This window comes from Letharia lupina (assembly GCF_014066315.1).
Source record: "Letharia lupina isolate WasteWater1 chromosome Unknown contig_14, whole genome shotgun sequence".
In the NCBI taxonomy this organism is placed as follows: domain Eukaryota; kingdom Fungi; phylum Ascomycota; class Lecanoromycetes; order Lecanorales; family Parmeliaceae; genus Letharia; species Letharia lupina.
Window position 1 is genome coordinate 319500 of NW_023502983.1, and position 24096 is coordinate 343595.

At 49.8% G+C, this 24096-nt stretch overlaps 8 protein-coding genes across 8 annotated transcripts; 3 read left to right on the plus strand and 5 right to left on the minus strand.

The window, feature by feature from the left end:
• Positions 1–124: 124 nt before the first annotated feature.
• HO133_002106 (uncharacterized protein) lies at positions 125–1912 on the plus strand (the record flags this gene model as incomplete). The annotated part of the gene is made up of 4 exons (XM_037293033.1): positions 125–253; positions 323–473; positions 532–1846; positions 1897–1912. 4 exons carry the CDS (start codon positions 125–127, stop codon positions 1910–1912), a joined length of 1611 nt encoding a protein of 536 aa, XP_037150686.1.
• Positions 1913–2421: 509 nt separating this feature from the next.
• Positions 2422–3200, minus strand: HO133_002107 (uncharacterized protein; the record flags this gene model as incomplete). Its single annotated transcript, XM_037293034.1, has 3 exons — positions 2422–2576; positions 2633–3007; positions 3056–3200. 3 exons carry the CDS (start codon positions 3198–3200, stop codon positions 2422–2424), a joined length of 675 nt encoding a protein of 224 aa, XP_037150687.1.
• A 4099-nt stretch (positions 3201–7299) lies between these two features.
• Positions 7300–11415, minus strand: HO133_002108 (uncharacterized protein; the record flags this gene model as incomplete). The annotated part of the gene is made up of 3 exons (XM_037293035.1): positions 7300–10539; positions 10589–10806; positions 10857–11415. The coding sequence occupies 3 exons, from the start codon at positions 11413–11415 to the stop codon at positions 7300–7302; spliced, it is 4017 nt and encodes a 1338-aa protein (XP_037150688.1).
• A 2084-nt stretch (positions 11416–13499) lies between these two features.
• On the minus strand, positions 13500–15717 carry HO133_002109 (uncharacterized protein; the record flags this gene model as incomplete). The annotated part of the gene is made up of 5 exons (XM_037293036.1): positions 13500–13968; positions 14032–14613; positions 15017–15487; positions 15577–15664; positions 15714–15717. 5 exons carry the CDS (start codon positions 15715–15717, stop codon positions 13500–13502), a joined length of 1614 nt encoding a protein of 537 aa, XP_037150689.1.
• Positions 15718–17897: 2180 nt separating this feature from the next.
• Positions 17898–19219, minus strand: HO133_002110 (uncharacterized protein; the record flags this gene model as incomplete). The annotated part of the gene is made up of 3 exons (XM_037293037.1): positions 17898–18079; positions 18204–18752; positions 18811–19219. 3 exons carry the CDS (start codon positions 19217–19219, stop codon positions 17898–17900), a joined length of 1140 nt encoding a protein of 379 aa, XP_037150690.1.
• A 257-nt stretch (positions 19220–19476) lies between these two features.
• Positions 19477–20635, plus strand: HO133_002111 (uncharacterized protein; the record flags this gene model as incomplete). The annotated part of the gene is made up of 2 exons (XM_037293038.1): positions 19477–20201; positions 20254–20635. 2 exons carry the CDS (start codon positions 19477–19479, stop codon positions 20633–20635), a joined length of 1107 nt encoding a protein of 368 aa, XP_037150691.1.
• Positions 20636–21246: 611 nt separating this feature from the next.
• Positions 21247–21934, plus strand: HO133_002112 (uncharacterized protein; the record flags this gene model as incomplete). The annotated part of the gene is made up of 3 exons (XM_037293039.1): positions 21247–21289; positions 21405–21787; positions 21839–21934. The coding sequence occupies 3 exons, from the start codon at positions 21247–21249 to the stop codon at positions 21932–21934; spliced, it is 522 nt and encodes a 173-aa protein (XP_037150692.1).
• Positions 21935–22088: 154 nt separating this feature from the next.
• Positions 22089–23260, minus strand: HO133_002113 (uncharacterized protein; the record flags this gene model as incomplete). The annotated part of the gene is made up of 3 exons (XM_037293040.1): positions 22089–22529; positions 22587–22925; positions 22991–23260. The coding sequence occupies 3 exons, from the start codon at positions 23258–23260 to the stop codon at positions 22089–22091; spliced, it is 1050 nt and encodes a 349-aa protein (XP_037150693.1).
• Between the last annotated feature and the right edge of the window lie 836 nt (positions 23261–24096).

Below are 24096 nucleotides of genomic sequence, written 5' to 3' on the forward strand. Positions count from 1 at the left end.
AGATATTTTGACTAAAACGGAATGGCGCGATTCTCAGCCCTATCGGACCCCTAAAAGCCGTGATCTTAGGTATTCATATTCCACACTCTACTCTGGACCATTGGCTGCATGTAAGACCTTCAATATGGCGGTAGCACGGAGACCACGATGGCGACCATTACTGTCTACCGTCATTGTAGCAGCTATTGCAGGCTCTGTAGTTGCAAAGAATGTCGCTCAATTGAGTGTTCCGGAGATCGAAGACGCGATTCAAGTAGGCATCCGTTCACTAGTCACACAAATTTGAGAGCGGCCGAGAGCTAGAAAAACTGACTGTACGAAGGCATGCCCGATCATCCAAGAGTTGAATATCCACAAGCGCGCAACGAACCCTGAGACTTCCAGCTGGACCTCACAGATCTTCGAACAACTGTTCCCAGGGTCTCCAGCTGTCAATGCTCTCCTTGCTACTCTATACATTTCTGGTCCACCGAGTCAGTGACCCCAGCTCGCCCTGATGACACCCCCGTGTGCTAATGCCGGATCACTTAGATTTCCTCCTCGCATTATGCCCTCCCAACATCGATCCTTCCTCCCTATCCGTCATGGTCGCCTTCGCCGTTGGAGGCTTACTCGGAGACACGCTTTTCCACCTCTTACCCGAGATCTTCCTAGGCGAAGCAGCTCCGGATCATGCGCGCTTTGTGATGGTAGAGCCCAACAAGAATCTGCTCTTGGGTGTCGCGATCATGGTTGGATTCTTGACTTTCGTTGCCATGGACAAGAGCCTACGGATAGCAACTGGAGGTGAAGGCGGCCACGATCATAGCCATAGTCACAAAGGGGAAGTGAAGGAAGAGAAAAAGCAGGCACCATCAACCGCAGTGGCTACTGGAGCAAAGCTGGCGGCCGCAAACGGAAGCGTAAAGTCTCGCAAGAAGAAGTCCGTATCGGAGTCTATTACCAGCGATAGGAGTGTGCTTCAACTGCCTGCTGAGTCACTTCGGAAGCTGTGGACGCGCGACGAGCCTCAGCGAGCCAATCGCTGGCTGGAGGAAGTACTCGAGGAAGATCCAGACAGTGGAGTGATGCAGATCGCTCTTTGGAAAGCCTATCAAGCAGCTTTTCGAGACTCTCGCGCCCCTCTGGTCGAAGCCACTACACTCATCCATAGCGCCAGTAGAGTATTTGAAGGGGCATCGGCGCAAGTAATCAAAGGCCACAAACCAAAGTTCATCATAGAAGGAGTCAGGCCTCGGCAACCAGCTCGGGAAAAGAGCGAAGCAAAAGCGCCTCAAGCACTCATCAAGCCTTCATCCAAGGCAGAGCCCTCCAAAGTTTCGAAGAAAGAACCCTCAGCATCTATCAAGCTGTCTGCCTACCTCAACCTAATCGCGGACTTCACCCACAACATTACCGATGGTCTTGCTCTCTCATCCTCCTTCTACGCCTCTCCAACCCTCGGCGCGACGACCACTGTTGCCGTCTTCTTCCACGAGATACCTCACGAGGTTGGTGATTTTGCTCTACTAATCCAATCAGGCTTCTCTAAGAAAATGGCGATGGGCGCGCAATTCGTCACAGCTCTGGGAGCATTCTTGGGCACCTGCTTGGGCATCGCTGTCCAAGAGCTTGGGAAATCGGGTAAGGGTGCTATGTCTGGTGAGGTCAGGAGCAAGGGTCTAGCTGGCACTGGACTGGGCTGGGGAGACATGCTACTGCCTTTTACAGCGGGGACATTCTTGTACGTTGGGACTGTGGCAGTTATTCCGGAATTGTTGGAAACCGGCCCGAACAAAAGGGAAGAAGTGAAGAAGACAGTATCTCAATTCGTCGCTATGGCTGTTGGGGCGGGAATCATGCTAGCGTAAGTCTCTCACAAAGCCTTTATTGCAGGTTGCTAATGCAGGGTGATAGGATATCATGGTCATAATCACGTTGCGAGCTAGCATATGTACTATAAGGTCGCATACAGATATTCAATCAAAGCAGGCTTCTAACCTAGGCCATCCCTCCTTTAATAGTGGGGGAGTACCTAGGCTGCTGGCAAGCTGTCAGATGAAACTTGCAGCTTGTAAACATTTTGCGATTTATTGCGATCTGAGACCATTTCAACAGCATCGATAGCCCGAGTTCTCGTCCTTACAGAAGTGTAAAACTCGCCTCGGATATCAGCTTGGATAGAGAACGACATGCATAATAGTGAGGGTAAGGACTGGGTTTGGGATGCTTGTTTATTGATAAGCGTAACGAAGGTTCACCAGACTAACGGTACTCAGCCTTGTAAGGGTTGCGTAGAAGGATTCGGAAATTTTCAAGCTCAGCCGTGATCTGATCTCCTAGGACATCATCTGATCCTCCTCTCCACCCATGACTTACGACCCATACTCGGACACACTTTATCATACAAAGCCTCACACGGGCATGTCATTGTTCTGCTCGCTAAACCATTGGGATGTCAATGACCTTCCGCGTCCTTGCATCCACCCTGGACTGCTGGTTTCCCGTGAGTCTAGGTGTTGAGAATCCATCTAAGATTTGAGTATCAGAGGTAGCCTCCTTCAGGTCCGAGTCAATGTCGCCAGGCCCTGGTCCATCTAAGGAATCAGCTTGAAGCATCGTAGCGAACAAAGATTTCCGGGGAGCAACTTACTCTCGAAGAATCCTTTCCAAAACTCTGAAGGGGGGCCCGCGTACTCCGTCTTCCTTTGTGCATTTGGTGTAAAACCATGTTCTACATGCAAATTCCGTACGGCAGGAATGTGTTTGCAGATCTCTTGCCAACGAGGACCAATCGTGTTGTGGAGGGCGACCAGAACCTTGACCTCTTCTCCTGACCAAGTATCATTGAGTCCCTGATGGCTGGAGGGGCCTTGGATCCCCTCTGTCTCCTTACACCACTGCATTCTACAGGCGTTGGACGAATGCCCGGGAAGTTCTTGACCGATCTCATCCCAGGTGCTGCCCTCCCAGCGAAGGTATTCGAGCAGCGCAAGCTCCTCTGAAGTCCAGGGTTCGTCTTGATCTGCTGAGCGAAAGTGTTCGCACCAATGGCTCCTGCAGCCGAACAACATACGCCCAGTGATCGACTTAGTGACCTCCTTCCAAGTCAGACCAGCGTAGTGGCCAGACACAAGGAGCCGCTCCTCCCATTCTTCCCATTGCAGCCCATTCTTTTTGTGTGGCCCCAGGCGTTTGTTCAGATGTTCGCGCCAACGCATCCTACAGCTCTTCGCTCAACGGGTTGGCAGTTGTGTAGCGATGTCAGCCCAAATTTTTCCCGATGCACGAAGGGCTTTCAGGAGTTCATCTTCCTTCTCCTTCCACAGAGTCCAGAATTCACCTGTCGTGTGCCTGGAGCCTGCGTTTGAAGGGCGACGATATTCTGGGGTTGATGTTCCAAAAACTTCTTCCTTCGAGATCTCACCATATGTCTTGTGCGGGAAGACACAATTTTGCTGATGTTCACGAAAGTCGCGCCCGCGTTGTGATGTGTCACGATGATTTGATCCTCCCAGTCCTCCCACTCCTTGAACAAGTATGACTTTTTGGGAGCAGGGGAAGCAAGTGCATCTTTTTCGTTGTGTACTAACATTCGAGCTCTGAGCTTGAGCCTGCAACGTCGGGTTCGACAGGCCCCTTCGGATCGACCAGGCAAGTGTTGGCTAATCTGCGTGTTATTCTTCCCTTTTTTGTGAAGCGCAATAAGGAATTGATCCTCCCATTCCTCCCATGCTTTGATAAATTTGACTTCTCCAGCGACAGGAGAAGCAGGGGAAAAGTGCTTTGATTTGGATCTTTGTGCGATCGAAGTAGGCTTCTTCGATGCTGATGTTGAGAGTGATGTATTCTTTCTTACCGGAGAAGTCAATGCATTCTTCATCTTGGAGCCTTTATGAGTGCCCGTCACTGCCTCTGATCTTAGTAGCCAACGGATCTTAAAAGGCTCAATGTACGACTTGATCTCGACACAGTGGCACAAGATTGAGGCGAGGAAAGGGACGGAGTATTCTCTTGCCGTCTGTGCACCACAATTCTGACCAATAACGGCTTGCCTAATCATTCTCGAAAATGAAACCTTGGTAATGAAACTGAGAGAGCCCCTCCACAACCCTAAAATGCATGCGATGACAGCACGTTTACAGCATGTCCTTTGTTCTTTGTCAATGCTCGAGACAACGTCTTCTTTGCTTTCGAGCTTTTACGAGTTCCCATGACTACTTTGGGAATTTGAGTAAATGAGGCTCGAGATTCTCTTGAAAGTGCACTAATATTGGAGAGACTCGGGTCCCATGTTAATTGATGAGGAGCGGGGAAGACGTGGAGACGAGGGACGAGGAACGAGACTTCACTCTTATCGCCCAGTGTGGTTGCTGGCAGTGCATGGTGGAGGAGTCGTACACGACTGCCACACCCAATCAATGATGCCCAAGGCGATCACGGTGGCAAGGTGAACAGCCGCCCTTCGATTGTAGGTTGCTGAAGAAATTTCGGTGATAACATGGGTACTTTAATTACAGTAGTGATGCAGTATTCTGTAGGAATCTCCACCCCAAGAGACAGTTGATCACCAACCACAACCTCCAAGTCCGCCGTCTATCAAACCACCCCGGAGACTTACCAATCCATAGACGGAACAAGAAGATCAAATTCTCACATCCCTGCGTCAAGAATGAAAAGGGCTGGGCTGAAAAAAACCTCGCTGGAAGAGGACAGAAAAAGAGATCTCGATGCGTCTTCACAACACCATTGGGCCCCGATGGCAGGAAATCGCTAAGCACCTCCTCAGTCGAATGGAAGGGACACCATCGCTGTCATATTCTACCATGAGCGTGAGCAGTTGGATGGGGTAAGAGCACCAAAGTCGAAGTACTGGAAGAATTGTTCTGAGAGTGGGTATCTTATGTACAGTAGACATCGCGTCAAGTGGTCAGGGGCTGATCATCACAGACGAACCAGGCCCAGGCGGCGCTGATGCTGATGCTGTGGAAATTTCGGATGGTCCAGGCGTGGAAAGACTGCCTGCATGTAGGAGAAATCAGCAGGTCGGCGTGGATACGAGGAAGAGGAAGGGTATAGAGATCCCAATGGTCTAGCGAGGAGGAAGATGCCATGGCATTGAGAGGGGTTCGTGTGATAATGCGTGTCCGGCCCCTGGTACTCCAACAGGCGAGAGAAGAATGGAAAGGTTTCCATGCTGGAATCTGAAAGCCTGTGAGACAAAAGCGCTGATGGATGATTTGCATACTGGGTCTCTTTCATTTTGCCACTGGATGTCACGATCATCGAGTCGCCTGTAAGACCCACTAAATTTTACTGATTGATAGTTCGATGGCCTCTTCTCAAGAATTTCTTGATACTTCTCCGTGTCTCCGCCGCCCCATGGCCAGTATACCGTTACCACCGAGGACTTAGACATCCGGTGAGCCAGACAAGCTGCCACTGTCCACGGTCTGGGAATTAGGAGGGCAACAGAGTGAAAATGCTACATGGATGCTCTTTTCAAGCAAGCAAGCAGAACTCACTACGTTGGATCAGACATGGAGCTCTCCACATAAGCAAGCAACACAAAATCTGAAGTCCCCTCCCTGATCTGACAGGAAAGACCGTCTGTCCAGAGTCTGCTCTCGATGCTATGGCGACATTCATCCTGAGGATTGATGCGTCTGAAAGGGGCACGCCCTCGCAGGCGAGTCTCTCTGTGAAGTTCACTCCAAACCCCTGCCAACTCAGACCCAGGCTCATGAAAACTAGTTGCGACATGACTAACCCCGGGCTGGGTCCCAAAGGTATAAAGCTGTCTAATTTAAGCGCATGCCTTGTTTCGCATTTACGTGTGGGAATGCCCACTCTTCCGAATTGTTGTAGAAGGGTTTTCATTCCGCTTAAATATCAGCTTCTTTCTAAGATTCTATCCTCTTCTCCGCTCTCCTCTCTTTTATTCAAAAGAAGGTATATAGATCAAAGCGAGTGTAATAAGAAATATTTAGGCAGATCAAGGTTGATATTGAAAGTTCTATTTTTCAGATACTGTAACTAGGGATGGGCTGCACTGAAATCAAGTATGCTGCAGCACGTCAGACGCCGAAAGACGGTCTGATGGCCGATACTGCGTCATTGAAACGAGCAGATCACCAAAAGTATCTAATATTGGCTCGGAGAACCACTTTGCTCCAGGCACAACCATTTTTATGGTACTGTGCAGCGCATCGAGAACACTGTATTCCTCAGGCGCAGAGGCTTTGAAATCTCAGTTGGAGCAAAAGATCGTGGCCAAAAGCCGGGACGCAAGCCACAGGAAAAAGTGATTGAAGAAAGAGTTCACATATACTCACAATCAGCTGCACCAGGAGCAGCGTGGCTCTTCAATTCTTCTAGCAAATATCCAAAGACGCTAATCCACTCGTCGACAATCTCATCTATTTCTTCAAACCGGGTTTCGAACAGAGGCTCTACATCTACTAATTCGGATATCTTCGCAAGACGTCAATTGAGCGCCACATTGCAAATTTTGAAGGAGTTCATATGGTACAACCGCAGCTCCAAATACCTACGCTTGGGCCAAGCTGAGAGTCACAAATGAACTTAGGAGCTTGATAGTTGAAAGGCGTAGGAGTCCCGCGCGGAATACTGTGCCTAGAATTTTCTCCGAACCCTATAATCTTCACACGGTAGTCACCGGCCACATAACCCAATCGGGCAGGCTCGACGTGATATCGAGGCGCCCACGCAGTCAAGACTGACCCGTCGACAGTCACAACCTCAGAAATTCTGTAGTCCTTTGGTATAGGACCGGCACCATGCTGCAACAAATCTGAGCTCGCGAACATTACTCTTTCCAGATAGATGTCTGCTTGTACACGACTCGTGAGAGCTTGTAGTATGCCGGACTGTTCGCGATCAGAAGATGCCGGCTTGTGGGTCACGGACGACGGGTCGCAGAGCTCATCTCATCGCGGCTGGGTACAGACTCGGAGGCGCACGTCAAATACGATGGAGCCGTTTTGATAAGTTCTGCGTTGACGTTGCGTGGGGCATCTTACGTGATTCGGCGACGAGGGACTCGGCGGCCGAAGCGGCGGAATTGGAATGGGGAGGGATGGAGGGCGAGGCAGGTGGGCGGGGTCGATGTCCCAGCCACCAGACAGAGCGGGGTTGATTGGATCGATCGGTCTTTGGTGAGTATGATTGACAAGGACGGCGGTGACACGTTGGAATTGCTTATGGATGGTAAAGATGAAAAGGTACGTCACCTCCTATGCATAAAGTATACACCAAGAGAAGAATGAATGAAGCATCGCATTAACACAAAAATAGAAGTTAGATCTTTCTCTCCGCTTTCCCAATACCAATTCCAAACCTCCTTCCCCCTTTCCCTTCCTCCGCGCCCTCCCACCATCCCAAACCAAACAACTCCCCTTTACAAATACCCTCTCTCTTCACTTCCTTGTCGTCCATCCATTCCGACCCTTTTGGCACGAAAATCCTATCGACCAGCTCGCTCCCCGCCAGTAGACTAGCTACACCGGCAATAGACGTCGGACTATGCGGCAGCACTCCTTTCGTGTCCGTCAGCAGGTATGCAGCTGCGCCGCAGACGAACATGATGGCCAGAAGCACTTGGAGCACGATTTTGGAGGCTTTGTCCTGCACAAGGCGATATCTGTTCGGATTGATGAGCAGGGCGTCCACTGCAGTCCGATCTCCAGAACTCAGGTTTTGCCGCATATTGCTGTTAATGGCTTGAGCCATGTATCTGCGGTATATGTGATTTGTTGCGTTTGTCAGGCGGTCGGTGTTAGCGGACCCGACGACCGAGGTAGGATCGACGTAGTCCTGGCCGTAGATTAGAGCTTGGAAGAAAGGGTCTAGTGCTGTTGGAGTGCCGGATTGGAACGCGCTGGTACTGTTGTATGCTGTGACCTCGCTGTCAAAGGCGGCTTGAATGCGGTAAGGGAGTGCGTCAGTCTGATTGGCTATATACCTGACTGTGCTCTCGTCTGGTGCGGGTGGGTTACTAGGGTCGAGGTCCAGGCTTGGCAGGAGGAAGTGTATCTCCGTTTGGACTTCTTCCACTAATTGGCTGCATATGAGAGCCGTTGTATTGATATTCGTGTCGTCACCAACGGTAAAGTACCCAAAGATGAAGCCAAGAGAAGGACAGCCTGGCGGATTATCTGCTTCGCTACTTCCCGCACCGTCCCCGTAGCTTTGAAAGCCTAGACTATCTTCAAAGGAAGGAGCGACATGGAGGTCTAGCACTATCCCACCATAGGATTCATTCAGTGTCGGTTTCAAGAGAGACATCTGAAAAGTATTATTGAAAGTGATGGAACGGTCATTTGCTTCAGGTCCCCCAAGTAGACAATTGGCTGGTAATGGGGCTTGGACGGTAACGTTCGCTTGACCGCCAGACCCCGAATTACTTGTTGACACGGTGATATCCTGTGATGGGACGACTGTGCAATTCAGTGTTGCGCGCGTTGCGGGAAGCCGTACTTGAAGCACATCCTGGGCTGCCTGGTTCTGATCTGATAGTTGAATTGTCGGCAAGGCCAATTCATCGTAGGTAAACCTCGGACAAGAAAGATTATACTTCTCGGTCAAGGCAAACATGGTACCCGCATTCGAGTCGTTGTTAACGCTGTTGGTCCAGCTAAGATTGAATTGGTCAACCCGTTGAACAGAGATACCGGAGGAATCTGGCAAAGTGTTGGAAACGTAGAGCCCAGAAACGACAATGGTGAGCAAACTTCCCACAACAGCAGCTGTCGTAGAAAAGAACACCGCCCAATGACGTGCAATAATGGCCTGGAAGAGTCCAAGTACGGGTATCTTACCCAGGGAATTGCCCATTATGCTTCCGCGAGCAGGTGAGTTTCCTTTTACGAGAGCGCTGTAGGGCGCAAAGATCGTTACTGTGAAGTCGACGGAATTGAACATGATTGACACTGCCATCATGAAGGCCGCAGGCAAGTAATTGGACAAAGCGTCAGCGCTGGCTAGGGCATCTGGAGTGTCAACAAGCCCATCATGTCTGTTCGAATACTGTTGAATAACTTCCAGAACTACAATTGTGAGGATGGGAAGGGCGAGCGTGACCAAAACGAAAGGTAGTCCGATTGTGAAAGGTTTCCACCATCTGCATTCCGAGCCATCCGATGGTACTGAGTTCGACTGTCCGCGATGATGTTTATCTTTACGCGAAGGCGTTATTATCGGTGTTTGCATCAATTTAGATAGTCGTGACGGTGGCAATGGCCAACTTGATGCTTCCTGACGCTCGATCGTGAACGATCCTCTCGGCGGGGAGAATGCCGTCTGGTAAGAATTGCTTGAAAGGTGTTGCTGAAGAGCCTTATCTGCCAGGTGACCAGTGCTTCGTAACGAGTTTCTGATACTGTCACTAGAGGCCAAGAATGTGCTCATGGCAGCGATCGAGTCAGGATTTCGAGGCACAACGTCATGTGGCCTGCACAACAAGACCATGATCGCTGCGCAAATCGAGAGGACAAGCCCAACAACGATGAGCCATACAGACAGACCTCGTACATGGAGGCGAGTCTCGTTGTAGGCGACTTGTCCCTTCAATGTAGTATCAGCCGGTGCCAGCAGGTATACTCTTGCGAATTGTGCCATCACTGCCGTGAAGACGGCTGTAGCGGCAGCGGACTGCACAGATGGATCAAGTAGCGCTTCGATGCCTGAATGATTGTTTGCATCCGCCATGAAGTGAAACAGCGCCTCATTCACGTCTGTATCATTGTTGTACAAAGCATCAATGGCGCTTAAAGTCTGATACCAAACGCTCGTAAGATGTAAGTTAGTGAACCCTAGCTGCGTAGTGTTGGGTGAGCTTCCTGCTCTTGAGATACTAGCACCAGCTATAGTCCCCGCTAGAGCAGGATCAAGAACAAGCTGAGCCGGGCTGATTGCATAACTGGGCTTGCATATTAGGCCCGAGATGTTGGCAATGCTAACTTGTGAAGAAAGGCTTCCGGAAGATGCGTTTTGTTGGTAGCGCACATCTCCAACTGCAAAGAATACATATGCATCATCAGACGCTATTTGGCAGTCGTCATTCGAGGACATGCCGTTCAACGTGTACATGTCATAGATGAATGCCTGCGAGGGGCAGTCTTGCGTTTGAGGATCACAGAGACCCTTGCTATTTGACGCGATACACGACGCGCTGCCGAGGACAATGTCAAGGGCGGGACCCGGGGCATTGGCACTGACATTACTTGTAAGGCTGTGATGGATATCTGCAACTTCGCAGTCCAACCGAGGAAAGAAAGTTGACACGGTAGCGGTTATCGTTGCATTTCGTGGTATGTCGCTTCTTGGCTCAAGGGACTGAAAGGCAACATTGTTCGATGTGCCATTGGGATATCCTAGCCCGTTTTCTAGTATACCATAGTATGTGTACCACGGGGTAGCAGGGAGGTCCTGGGTAGAGGGGCCATTGTAGGGGCCGAATTGAGTTGTTGCCATGAGTGTGACATCATGGCTGGTTATAGACGTGGGGCTGAGAACGAGAAGACCTGTGGAAAATATTGTCTGTTCGTGGAGTCAGCAGATTCAGACGAATTTTTGACGAGAGGCCAACAATAAATATCAGTAGACATGAACCGAGATATGTAGCTATCACTGCCCAGTGCCTGTTATTCCATGCGGCCAATAAGTCGCTAATGGGGCCGAGGGAGATATAGTCGAGGAATAAGCTCGTTTCTGGAGATGCTGGTCGTCCTCGCATCTCCTTCCAAGGTAGGAGAATCTTGCAATAGTAGTCGACTTGCCGCCATAAACAAAGAAGGATCGCAAAAACTGGTTTCAGTTAGTATTTGGTGACTCATGTCTTTTGAGAGTTGACCGACCAGCTGTAGGTCCATAATTCCAGCTGTAGTGGCTACTGGAGATCTGGGTGCTCAGACCATGGTGCAGGTTCGAAAGGTGATAAAGGATAACCAAACCCAGGACCAGCAAGACAAATACCAATATGAATCCTATGAGCGTTGTCCGCCATAGCCAGAAAGGATTCCACATTGCCCGTCCCCTTCCCTCGTCGCTTTCTTTCTCATGTTGATTGTATGGCTCTGTTGTGACTGTAGGATTCTTCACGCTGAAGATCTGCTCGGTAGAGTCAAGCCCATTTCCTCTCGCCAGATCCGGCGTTACTGCTGATGATGTGAAACGGTCATTGGAGGATACCACTGCCGCCGAGAGAGGTCTCGCCAGACCGATCCGATTTGCGGATAGCTGGGAGTATGCCGAAATGCTGCTTCCCCGTGAGGCCGTTGAATCCTGTCCAGGGTGAGGGGATTCCCCGTTGTTGGAGTCTCCGTATTCCTCATAGCTGAAGCGGCTGATAACTGACACAGGTGAGTGTGATCTTGGGTCTCCAGTATCAGCCTTCCTTCGTTCGTGCTCGCTCATATTGGGGTAGATCTCCCGTCTCTTTACAGTCGCTCCACACCGTTAGTACCTCTAATCAAACATTTCACTCAACTCTTTTTCTGTCAGTAACACGCTTTCACTGACATTCGAGAGAGACAAGCACTAGCATTTTGGTTACAAAAGGAGAAGCTCAGCGTGAGTAAGAAACTTGACCAGATGCAGCCGAATCCTTTGTCTTCGATTCAAGACACTACGGCAACCGTAGCCGCGAAATCCGAAGCAGGGTAGACGGATACGGTTCTATGGAGCGCCAGTAGTTTGAAAAGCAGATGGAGGACTTCATTTCATTGTGCACGCACTGGATTACTTTGGTCGTCTGGACAAAGAGAGGCACCGGGAGCAGACACTTCGGCGTTGCTCATTTCACTATTTTCAGCCTTTGAACAAAGAAACATACTTCATGTGAGCACTCATCTCCAACCGAGTATACAACGTACAGATCATGAAAGGGTGAGAGAGGTCCAGTAATTCTGAGTGGAAGGCCAGGATAAAAGAAAGTAATTCAATATGGTGGTTATGGATGTTCTCAGCCTCACCTGCTTCGAGGCTGAGCGCTAGCGCCGCGTTAGTGGAGTTACGGCAAACTTTAAAATTTCATACAGAGTGATAGATCCTGTCACCAGTGTTGTTGTTTTAGGTACCCCAAGTCGGCACCTGTTCAAAATCATGATCCTCGAACGCAGCAGCTTGCCAGTAAACATTGAATGAACACCCATTGTTAGGATTACACACCGAGCACACTGCGTTAAGAGCATCGCACCCCGTGTCTTCGCTCCCAGACTTTGTTGAACAATCTCTTGGGCAAGACACGAAAGTTCGAAGATGCGAATACCAAAGGGGTAGGTGAAAAGGGATGATCCCCGACAAAAGCGCGTCTTTCGACGTGCGAGAACCCATCGGTGGGAGGTGTGGAGGGAACTGGAGAATTGAAGGGAAGATTGCTATGACGGGCTAATTACCGAATCATACCCCGAAACTATGAATCCTTACCGAATCATACCCCTAATTACTGAATCATACCCCTACACCAAAATTTGGGGTATGATTCGGTAAGGATTAATTGCTTGGGGTATGATTCGGTAATTTACCAAACTTGCTGTGTGGACTAGGGGAGTGAAGACTGGGTGTAGACAGGCTGGGGGGTCAAATTTAGCCCACTGTTAGCAGGGGGCCCTGCGACGGCCCTCCGGGGGCCCTATTTAGGTCTAAATAGGGGTGTCTGGCTGTCAAGCGCAAAAAAAGCCTGGTCCCGGGGGTGTCTGCGCTTGACAGCTAGACCCCTATTTAAACTTAAATAGGGCCCCCGTAGGGCCGTCGCAGGGCCCCCGTGGGAGCTGCTGCTAACACCCACTCGGCTTTCGTCTGATATTTAAGCTGGTAGGTCACCTATTAAATACGATCGGAGATATTTCCTCTTTTCTATGGTCGGATGGCCCAGGTCGCGAATTTTCTCCTTTGCGATTTTTGTCATGAATGGCAAATTACCAAATCATACCCCAAGTAATGGCAAATTACTGAATCATACCCCTAGGGGTATGATTCGGTAAGGATTCATAGTTTCGGGGTATGAATTAGTAATTAGCCCAATTACTGAATCATACCCCTAGGGGTATGATTCAGTAATTAGGGGTATGATTCGGTAAGGATTCATAGTTTCGGGGTATGAATTAGTAATTAGCCCTTGCTATGACGCAAAGCCTGGTTTTGATGTCCTCGACAGGGGAGCAAACCACAACGTGAGCATGGTAGACTGGTAGCAAAATCAACCGGCTGCAATAGCGGATGCGCAGTTGCACCTTTCACGAATAATTGTGCAATTAGTTCAAGAAGGGTTCTCAATAGCGATCAACGGAGTGGGTATGAACTTGTTGTTGGTAATTATACTGTTTTTGTTTGAAAATTTTCTCTTGGTCTTGACAGAACCTCATCAAGAGGCCCATCCAAAAAAGGGAATGGAGAAGGAGCAGACTTCTGACACCCAACTAAGAAAAGAGAGAAGAGTCTTTCCCGCACACCCCAACGCCTCGCTATCATGATCTCAAAATAGTCACCCATCGTACAGTCTATTGTTTTTGACCCCTGATCAGCAGTTCCACCTGCCTTTCCAACTTCTCTAACCTTTCGTCTTTCTCTTGCAACTCCTTCTTCAACTTTTTCACCTCCTGTTCGAGGTCGTCTTCACCACCGCTATCATCGTCCGGCACCGCTCTCCTACGCTTTCTCCCGGTTCCCGACGTCGCAGACGTCGTATTTTGCGCACTCTCTGGGCCTTCTTCTTGCGTTTGATCGGCGCCGGCGTCTCTGTGGACCCGGCGAAGATGCTCGGCCAGGTTTTCCTTGCGCGAGAAGCCTACGCCAACATGGCGCTTGCAGTCTGGATAAGGGCACATGGAAGATGCTTTGGGCCCGCCATGCTGGCGATGTACCTCTCGTTGATGGCGAAGTAGACCTCCAGAATAGGTGAAGCCGCGGATATTGTCGCATTCGGGCTCTTCGCAGACATAAGGTCTCTCGTGCTTGTCCATGTGTTTCCTATGACAATGATGTTAGCGTGCGCGTTTAGATAATTCAGATGGGGAGAACAGTCTGACTTACTTCCATTCACACTTCCTCGAGAAGACAGGGGGCTGCTGTTGTGCATGTTCCGCGTGGCTGCAATACAGCAAGCCTTCTGCATTTCGAAGAGGTTCTTGAGATCGGCGGCTACTTTGACGAGAACCCGTACTACCTGCCACGCTTGGAGATGGCATCAAAGGCATGCCAGAGCTTAGTACGTTTGGTGGAAGCACAGAAACATATGACGAAGTAGTTTGGCCCGAGGTGCTGCTGCCAGGGCTGGGGTAGTCTTGCATATCGCTCATGTGCAGCCCTAGACCAAACCCAAGGCTCCCGGCTGCCACTTGAGGATTTCCTGTATCCGCCGTTTGGGTTCTCTGAACATAGGGTTGGACTATATTGCTTCGGTCAGTGCGTTGCGGTGTTGTTGTTACACCTCCTGTCGGATGGAAAGGTGACTGGGTCTGCCAAGGAGAGTAGCTGGGTGCGTATGCCGGAGATGAACCAGGGTTGATGCCTTGGCAATAAGGCCACGTGACTGTAGAGGTCGGATAGTGGTCTGAGGAAGAGTCTTCTGGAGCAGATATATAAGGATACAAAGGTACACTAGTTGCGTACGATCTAGGCAACGTATTTCCGGGTGTAATAGCTACATCGACGAGGCTTATTAGTCATAGACCTTTGGTCCCATCACTGCGCGTGTGACTCACGATCATTATTATTAGCGCGGCGCGCAACGCCTGCTTGGGTTGGATGCAACCATGAATAGTTGGGATAAGTATTTGAAGCAGGGCCAGCCCAAGCTTCAGAGGGATCTATCCAAATATTGTTAGTGACGAAGTCATGACATTGTTGCCTGGAAGAATTACTTTGTTGCTGACTCGGCTGTGATTGGCTGCCAAGTGGTCCTGTCCGTAAGTCATCGCTTAATTGTGCTGCTCCTCTCGGATTGCGTGTTGTTCTTTTTCTATTATTGCTGCCAGAAGGTCCATAGAACATCCAGCAAACGCCCCATAAGACTAACAGTGATGGCTTGATGTTCCATGGCCAAGTGGTGCTTAGTGGACGATGACCGTTCGGCCATTCAGCGAACCAGCCTTCACCAAGGCGCTTTGAGTGTTGCCAGTGGAGATGCCCATGCAGAAGGTTTGCTTCAATTACATTAAGATAGTGGCGTATGATTGCTTCCAGCGCAATTTGTTGCAGGCTCCGAAGTAAGTGCTGAAGATTAGCAGCAAACTTGTCGCAAGTTAGTTCGCCGCTCAAAGAATCTTCAGCTAAGCCACTGCTTCTTCGTACAACATAGCTACCCGACGGATCTTGCAGCCTATCTAAGAGCGCACTGGTTAGACGAAGGACGTCCTCAAGCTCATTGACGCTTTTGTTGAATCCAATGAGGTAGAGTTCATGCTGAAGGAAAAGGCGATCTTGCGCAGCAATCAGGCGGAGGGTGAAATCTCCCTGTTGAACATGAAGTTCCAACTCGCTGAGAAGACTAGTATCTGATTAGCATCATCATCATTGACATAGATGGAGGAGACTTTGTCGTTACCTAGCAACTTCTGGCCCCGGCCTATGTCTTACTGTTCGTCTGACTGTTCGTCCACATCTTGGCAGATGGTTTGCAAGCTTTGCAATAAATCGGCCGAAGGTTGAATGAGATTTAGTGACGCTGTACAAGACAGTTAGCGTTATCGCCTTCACGAAGAGCTACAACATACCCATGGCTAGTCTTGCAACCATATGTCTTGAGCTTGGCAGGAGCTGGGAGTCTACATGACTCAACAGATGGAACACAAATTTTAATGAAGGACATCAAGAGACCTTTGAGTCTTTGAACAAGGCGTGCAAGTTTGACGGCAGCATATAGAGAAGGGCGAGTCATGCTTGGCTTGCTAAGTGCGGCAGACATGTAATTGGTGGCAAGAAAAGATATTACATTGTATGTACATTAAGAATACAAGGAGACGATGGTGCAACGGGGCCACAGCCCTCTTATGCAAGCCCATGCTTGAAGCGACTTACCGTACTTTCGTGACAACTACTTGCTCTAGTTAGTGTCCGAGTTTGGAGTCATTGCGGTGAGTGAACCTCCAGTTGTTGAGCCACAACAGCTACATGATTAGATCAAAGGTTCGCGCTTGTCGATGTTACATTTCTCGTGCTTATTTTGGACTGCGGTTGTTGGAATGGGAGGCCTTAATGGCCGGAAAGCACGAACTGTTTATCTGTGAGTCGGACCTGGGAGATTTGGAGCAAAGTAGACGCTAATTCTTTCACTAACGGCACAGCCCCTGTGGCTCATCATCCATTTTCTGAACGCTCATTGGAGGAATATACGGTTGACTATTTTACATGGAGCCTGCGTTACGTCTCAGCTGGAATTAAGCGGTTCGTGGCATGTGCACTGGAGAAGCGCGCGAGAGAGAGCTGACAAACTCAAAGCCTCTTTTCACCGACTCTTCCACCACCGAGGTCAATACCTACTCAGTGACGTTGTGTGCATGCACATATCACGCTAGCTGGTAGAATCTATATCGAGTGTTCAATATACGCACGGAAAGAGCGAAAGAGCTGGCCGCCTTACAGCGGAGCAGGACACGCCGAGACGGCAGTACGTCTTTCGCAACTGACAATTGACCCAGTCACTGGGCCTCGTATCTTTAACCTAGCAGCTACTCCCGTACCTAGCGCTTCGTTAGTTGGAGCCTCAGCTCTATCGCATTCGACGCAAGACACGAACTGCTGTTCTCTCTTACTGACGTGTAGACTTACTGACGTGTAGACCAAAACCTTCCAAAATTTGGACTTGACCAATTGAGTATAACGCATTTTGAATTCCGACCCGAGGGATTGGCTGCAAGGCGCCGAGCTGACTTCTCTCTATATCCAATCATCGTATGAGGATAGCTTTTCTCTTCACTCTTCTAGGACATCCATCCGAACAGTCAGAGTTTTTGACTTGAGCTACTCCATATCAGACTCAAGTTTCAGGTGGTAGGAACACACTGTTGTATAAGCGGGTACCGTCAGTGGATGTGAGACCGTCGAGCGCCATGTTGACTATAATGTGTGAAAAGAGTAGCTGAAGCCTGCGAACCAAGCCCCACTGGTGAAGGATCAATGTTCGCAAACCACAGCACCTAGCGCACCAACCTGCGCATGGCAGCTCAGATTGTTGTTGAGGACGAGTTAGATTAACGGACTGTGTCACCCTCGATCGAAGGGTTACGGTGGGTCCACAACCGTGCAAGCGGGCTCAGCTGTTGTTGTCAGCCCCAAGGCATTGCCGAAGTTGAGTAGAATAAAAAGTATAGTGCAATCGAAAGACCTGTGCCCGGTCTTTTAAGCGTTTGATGCAGGTACACTGCCGCATCTGGTACCCAATGTGCGCGAGGACTATCACCGTGCCACGAAAAAAGCCGCTGAGCCAAGCCACTCCTGCATTTATAGATCATGTGGTAGAACACTGCACGTTGCAAACTCAAGGAGTGTGGGCAAGACCTTTGGCAGAGTCGAAATCGTTGACAGGGCAAGGTCTTCGGCAAAAGAACTCGACGAGCAAGAATGGCCTCGATGGCTATGTGGACTTGAAAATATCAGTGCTCAATATGTCTTCCAGTAATCGCCACAATACGTGGGAGATGCCGCTGATCATATACAAGCGGTAGGTCCTTGCCATGGCGGTTGCTGTTATCACATTTCAAAGTGAGAGGACTCTTGCGATGCTTAGGGGTCCGGCTGTTTGACAGTCAAGATCAGTGACCAAAGCTTCCACCCGCATTAGGCTGTTAGCTGGTGAGAACGTGGGTGTGCTTGCTGGGTCAGTAGAACGTTGCAATGCTGACGTGATGAGAAGTGGAAGAATAAGAAATTGAAGGATAATCGTGAAAGTGTCCCTTCCACTACTGTCTCCGTGCTCGCTCTTGTTCTCGCCCCTGCTTATTTGAATGAACAAGCTGTTGTTCGATATCGCTTTGGAATTGCTTGACAGGATCATCTTGAAGCTGTAGTGGCAACTGTGAAATCTCGTAAAATTGAAATACATGCTCTCCTCCTTCGTCTGCAGAACGCAGAAGGAACATTTCTGCAGGGACTTAGCAAGCAATGCTACCCGACTCCACAACAATGCATATGCTCCCAAGTTGCCTGTTCAGTATCGCGCTCCAACATCCTAAGTCCCTACACCAAACACGCTCCAAAGGGCGCACTCTCCCTCAGATCCTCCACCAAATCCTCGACATTGCTCAAATGCCTCCCTAGCAAACCTTGCTTCTCCTCTGTCGTCTTCGTCCCCGCTTGCCTGCCCTCCCTCTCTCCACTACCCTTTCTCTTGCTCGGACTTCTGTGTAGTCCACCTCCAGCACCATTCGAGACCGGTGTCTCAGGCATCAAGTAAAAGTACAGGAATTCTACGACCTTCATCTTTACCTCCCTACTGGTTCCCCTACTCTTGAACAGGCTCGTAACAGTCAATAGCCCATCTAGCGTCTCGAATGCTCTTGTATTCGCTGGCGTAGCCAGTAATGTAGTGACGAGTGCGAGAAGGGTTGATGATTGGATTGCAGGACAGCATGTGGGGTCGAGAAGGTCGAGGAGCAGGTTCATGTAGATTTCGCGAGCGAAGAGGGAGCGGGAGGGAGGGTGGATGAGGAGGGTGCCTTGAAGAAGCTCCAGGGTTGAGACAATGAGGAGGTCATTTTGACCATTCGACGCCTTGGAAAGAAGGCGCTCCAGGCATGCTATCAGTCTGATTGCAACTATAGCCTGATGATTAGCATCGCTTTGAAACGAGGAGAGGAGGGTTGGCCAAAGTACCATTCCACTCAAACCCTTCTTGAAGCTTGAAGAACTCTCGGAACGCGGGGTCATCTTTTAATGATGACAGTTCTTTTGTAGTCTGCTTTGACGCCCCGCCAGATATTACTGAGCTTCGGCGGTCTGTGGGGGTTCTTGAGAGGCAGATTTGGGCGAGGAGACCTTCAAGTTGGCGGAGACCTTTTCTTATTTTCACACCATCGTAGGAGGACAAATAATCGAAGGACAGCGATAGCAAAGACTCCATTTTCGGTTTGATTGATTTGGCTGTGAGGTGATGTGAGAAGCGCTCCTGGGCAGTTTGATCCGCTTTTGGCAGTTTGTAAACATGGCGTTGGCGGGACATCAAGGATCCGCCCGCAAGACGGACAAGCCTTGTTTGCCCAGTCCGCTTGCTTCGCCTCTTCATAATTGGGAGCATTGCAGCTGGACATTGTCAGCGGTAAAAGCGATGTACTTTTCAAATAGTGATTCGGTTGGACGAGGTTCCATTGCAATGAGGCCCCTTCCGCCGGGCAAGTGATCATCTGCCGTGGGCTTTAGGCAGCGAATCACCATCAAGGGCCACAACTTATATTCATATTCATGGATCTCACGAGTAAGCTGCCTCCAAGGTCTTCTCGAACAATGTGAAATTTGCAAAGAAACTACCTAATCACTACGACAATGGTGTCCGACGCCTTCAAATCGCCCAATTCCATACCTCCCCGCAGGAGCTCCACAGGTCTTGGAAGCGGTCATGTCAACCCTGCGCAACCAGTCCTTAAGCCAGTTGCGGAAGGTAGTTGGATGTCCCACAACAAAAAGCCATCGACAACACAATCCTTGCCTTTGCCGGGCTTCAATAGCTCGGCTGAAAATATTGCGAAGCACGTTAGTGGGACAACATGGTCTAAGGAAAAGGAAAGGATTGTGCTGGGACCATACGAGTATCTGCTCAATTCTCCCGGAAAGGATATACGAAAGCAACTTATTGAGGCATTCAATGCGTGGTTGAAGGTTCCGCCGGAGAGTCTTGCGATTATTACGAATGTGGTGGGAATGCTGCATACGGCATCACTGCTCGTAGATGATGTTGAAGACTCTTCCATCCTACGACGCGGTCTGCCAGTCGCACACAGCATCTTCGGAATGGCCCAGACGATAAATTCTGCAAACTACGTGTACTTCGCTGCACTGCAAGAGCTGCTCAAGCTTGGAAATCCTAAGGTCATCAATATATACTCGGAAGAATTGTGCAATCTACATCGAGGACAGGGGATGGACCTGTTTTGGCGGGACACCTTGACATGCCCGAGCGAAGACGACTACCTCGAAATGGTGGGAAACAAAACCGGTGGGCTCTTCAGGCTGGCAGTGCAGCTGATGCAGGCGGAAAGCAGCAATGACAAGTGGGTCTACCTCCCTACTCTTTGAGCGTCCAGTAACTCACCAGTCGGCCAGGCACTTCGTACCTCTAGTCAATACGATAGGCCTGCTCTTCCAAATCCGAGACGACTACATGAATCTCTCCAGCAACGAATACACCGAGAACAAAGGTCTGTGCGAAGATCTCACAGAAGGGAAATTCTCCTTCCCAATCATCCACAGCATACGCTCTAATCCGCAGAACCGGCAATTGATCAACATATTGAAGCAGAAAACGACCGACGATGAAGTCAAGAAGTATGCTGTCAAATATATGGAGGGTACGAGGAGTTTCGAGTACTGCAAGGTCATATTGAGAGATTTGAAGGAGAAGGCTTTGGTGATGATCGAGGAGATTGACGAGGGTACGGGACAGGGGGCTGGTGTAAGGATTATTTTGGACAAGATGGCAGTCTGATGTCCAATTCCCACGTTGGCTTTCCGGCGATTCTGGATAGCCATATACCCGGAAGCCGCAGAGCTGGCAGGAGCGCTACAATGCTTGATATACTCGTAGGTAATGAATGAAATTAATAGGCTCTAAAGTAGCAAGAAAAACTGTAATGCACAAACACGCGTCTCAGCGATTCAAGATCTATTACCTACTATGCCCAGGCGCCAAGCTGACAGGCAGGTGGGTACTTAGGTGAATACATGTACGCGGCGATAGATTAGATCTTCCTGACTTTCTCCCGGAAGATGCAAGATCGAGCAACTTTCTGGATAAGGAAAGTATGTCGTTGGTACAATTGGGGAAATGCACAAAGCCCACCTCGGCGCGCGCGATCCCGCACATGACCTCGGATCGCGGATATATGCCCGTATGGAGCTACTGTGAGGTACATCGTTTGATAATCGACCACTACGCCATCCCGTCTTACTACTCGTACATAAACAGCTCATCCCTTGATGCAGCCCAGGCTTCTATCACAAGCAAGCACAAGATTTTGCCTATACCCCGCCTCCACCAGCATATTCAGAATCACCCTTCCCTCGAGCGTATATACAGTGCACACAAGGGCCTACACCATGGCATCAGCTACCAGTTTCTACGATTTCAAGCCTCTTGATAGTACGTCACATACGTCCTCAACCTTCTCCTTCCCCTCCACGGCCCCCAGACATCTCTCCCCCCCCACATCACACTGCACCCCCGCCCCACCCTGCTGACATCCCTCCCCTCACAGAAAAAGGCCAACCCTATCCCCTCTCGAGCCTCAAAAACAAAGTCGTCCTGATCGTCAACACCGCCTCCAAATGCGGCTTCACGCCGCAATTCGAAGGCCTCGAGAAGCTCTACAAGAAGGTCAAGGCCGAGCACCCGGACGACTTCGTCATCCTGGGCTTCCCCTGCAACCAGTTCATGCAGCAGGACCCCGGGGACAACGACACCATCCAGTCCTTCTGCCTGACCAACTACGGGGTCTCGTTCCCGGTGCTGGGCAAGACGGACGTCAACGGCGACAAGGCCGAGCCCGTGTACGAGTGGATGAAGGCGCAGATCCCGGGGTTGTTCGGATTCAAGAGGATCAAGTGGAACTTTGAGAAGTTCCTGGTGGGCAAGGATGGGGTGTGTTGGCCTGCTCTTTCAGCATGACGTGTGGTCGCTGACACTGTGTAGCAAGTCAAGGGCCGTTGGGCGAGTACTATGAAGCCGGAGAGCTTGGAGGGGCCGATATTGGAGGCGTTGAAGGAGCGCACGAAATCTGAGCTATGAGGGTCTGGCAATTGGGCTCGTTCGCTGGGGATTTTAATGGCAGGCGCTTTTCTCTCTGCTCGCTTCATGCTGACATGAGGGCTTCACGAACTTCGGTAATGCTAAAGAGATTGTATGTGTTGAAAGTAGTATTTCAACAGTATGATCATTCGTTTCAAGCCTTCTTGTGACTTCGACTCCTTCCTGAAGCGTTGTCCCCGAACCAGCCCTCTACAATGCTTTTCTGATGCTCCACAAGGTTACCGTATTGCTCCAGACCCTCCCTCAACCTTGTGTGCTTCCAGTCCAGATCCTCATCGAGCAAAACATGTGTGTAAGCAAAGACACTCGCATCGAACAATCCAGGCACTTCCTCGCCGTAGAAAAATTCGTCGTCTCCTAATAGCTCCGAGAGTGCTTCGAAAGCTTTGTCGCAATCTCGGTATGTCGCCTCTACATCGATTGTGGGTGACTGCTTGAGAAGCTCAGTCTCGGCGGCGGCGCGTAGTTGATGGGAGAGAGCGACTCGGGCCAGAGTGTTTGAAGTACTAGGATTGACGTAGAGTGGAAGGACAATGGATGCGAAGTTTGGAGGAGAAAGGTAGAGCGAATAGAGCTGGGAGCGCATGGCTGTTATTTCAACGATTTCGTGAGGGATGGAGATGGGACCTACGTAGGCGTTGCGAATCCGGTAGTTGAGCAGAGACATGTAAGCTTCGTAGCGCATATCTGAAGACTCTTTGGAGGTGGATTTCTGTTTCGTCGAGACGCTAGCCTCTACATGCTGATTTTTTGCTTCCAATCCTTCATCTGGAGGCCTGCCAGTTTTTTCTGTATTGACCTTCTTCTCGCGTACCCAGCGTTCGATGCGGGTCGAAGGGATTGGGAGAACAGCTTCTAGGGGATTCTTGGTGCTTGACGCCGGTAGGAGGAAGGGAAGAGCTCCAGTCGGTGAAGCATGGTTATTCGAAGATATCGGGACGAAATCAATGCCCTTGAAGATCATGTAGGCCTGGCATTTCTCCGTCAGTATAGATATAGTCCGTTACCCAGGCGCCAGCTTCTCTGCCAACTCACCTGCCATTTCAAACAACCAGGGTTGAAAGATGGTGCGCCAAGCTGGGCACCTTCGTTCGTCGTAAAGATCCAGAGGGTATTATTTTCGCGGTTTCGTGGTGACCGCTGGGGGAGCTCATTGAGAGAGTATATCCGTAAAGGGAATTTATCGAAGAGGCGCCTTATTGGTTGTGGTGTGGTGAACCATTGTGGCGAAGTCTCTCGAGCCTGCGTTTTTGATCGACTTGGTTTCGGCCGCTCTTCTGACTTCGCGTCAGCATCTTGTGGCATTGCTTGCTCAGATCCATGCTGATGCAATTTTTGAAAATTCGGGGTTATCGATCCATTGAATTCAGCCCTACGATGAACAGCCTTGACCGAAACGGCGCTAGGTGTCTCCGTCGGTTGACCGCAGCTATTCAGTCTGTTGGAAAGCCTGACGGAAGGTGCATTGAATTTCAAGCTGAAAGGTTTTGACATCTATCATCTTAGTCAATTTCACTCACGACTTTGGGGATTATCGCAGAGCCCCTCATCATCTGCTGTAGTAGCAGAATTGTTTTGATCATGATACTCTTCTAATTCCTTGTCAATCCCAACGAGACCTAGGTCGCTCAACGACTTTTGATCAGGCCAGAACATTCTTGCGAAGACGTTGAGCAGGGGCCTTGTGAACAGCCACGAGTTCGAAAGCTGGCTTGGGTAAATTCAACGACGAGACTGGACTACTGCAAGTGCTACTGCTGTCTTTTTCCTTCCTTCTCCAATTCTGCAGCACCTGTCGCTCGGAATCTTCCCCCAGCCGCTAAGATGTACGCCTCAGAACACCAAAAGTCCACTTTCGCAGACAAAAATAGTAATGTGGAGTTCTGAGTTACCAAAATCTTCTCATATTCCTCCTCAGTCAATTTTTTCACATGCTAAATTCGAAAAGACACCTGTCTTCATCACCTCTTCGACCCAATGATAATCGGCACCGTGGCAAGTATGACCACTGCAGCAGGCTCTTTCCGTGATGAGGATCGAAAATTTTCTTCTGGCCAAGGCTTGTAGAACCGTGGTCGTGGGAACGCTATTGGGGCCAACTCCGCCAAAGGCTTCCTAAAAAAAAAAATTCTTCAACCTTC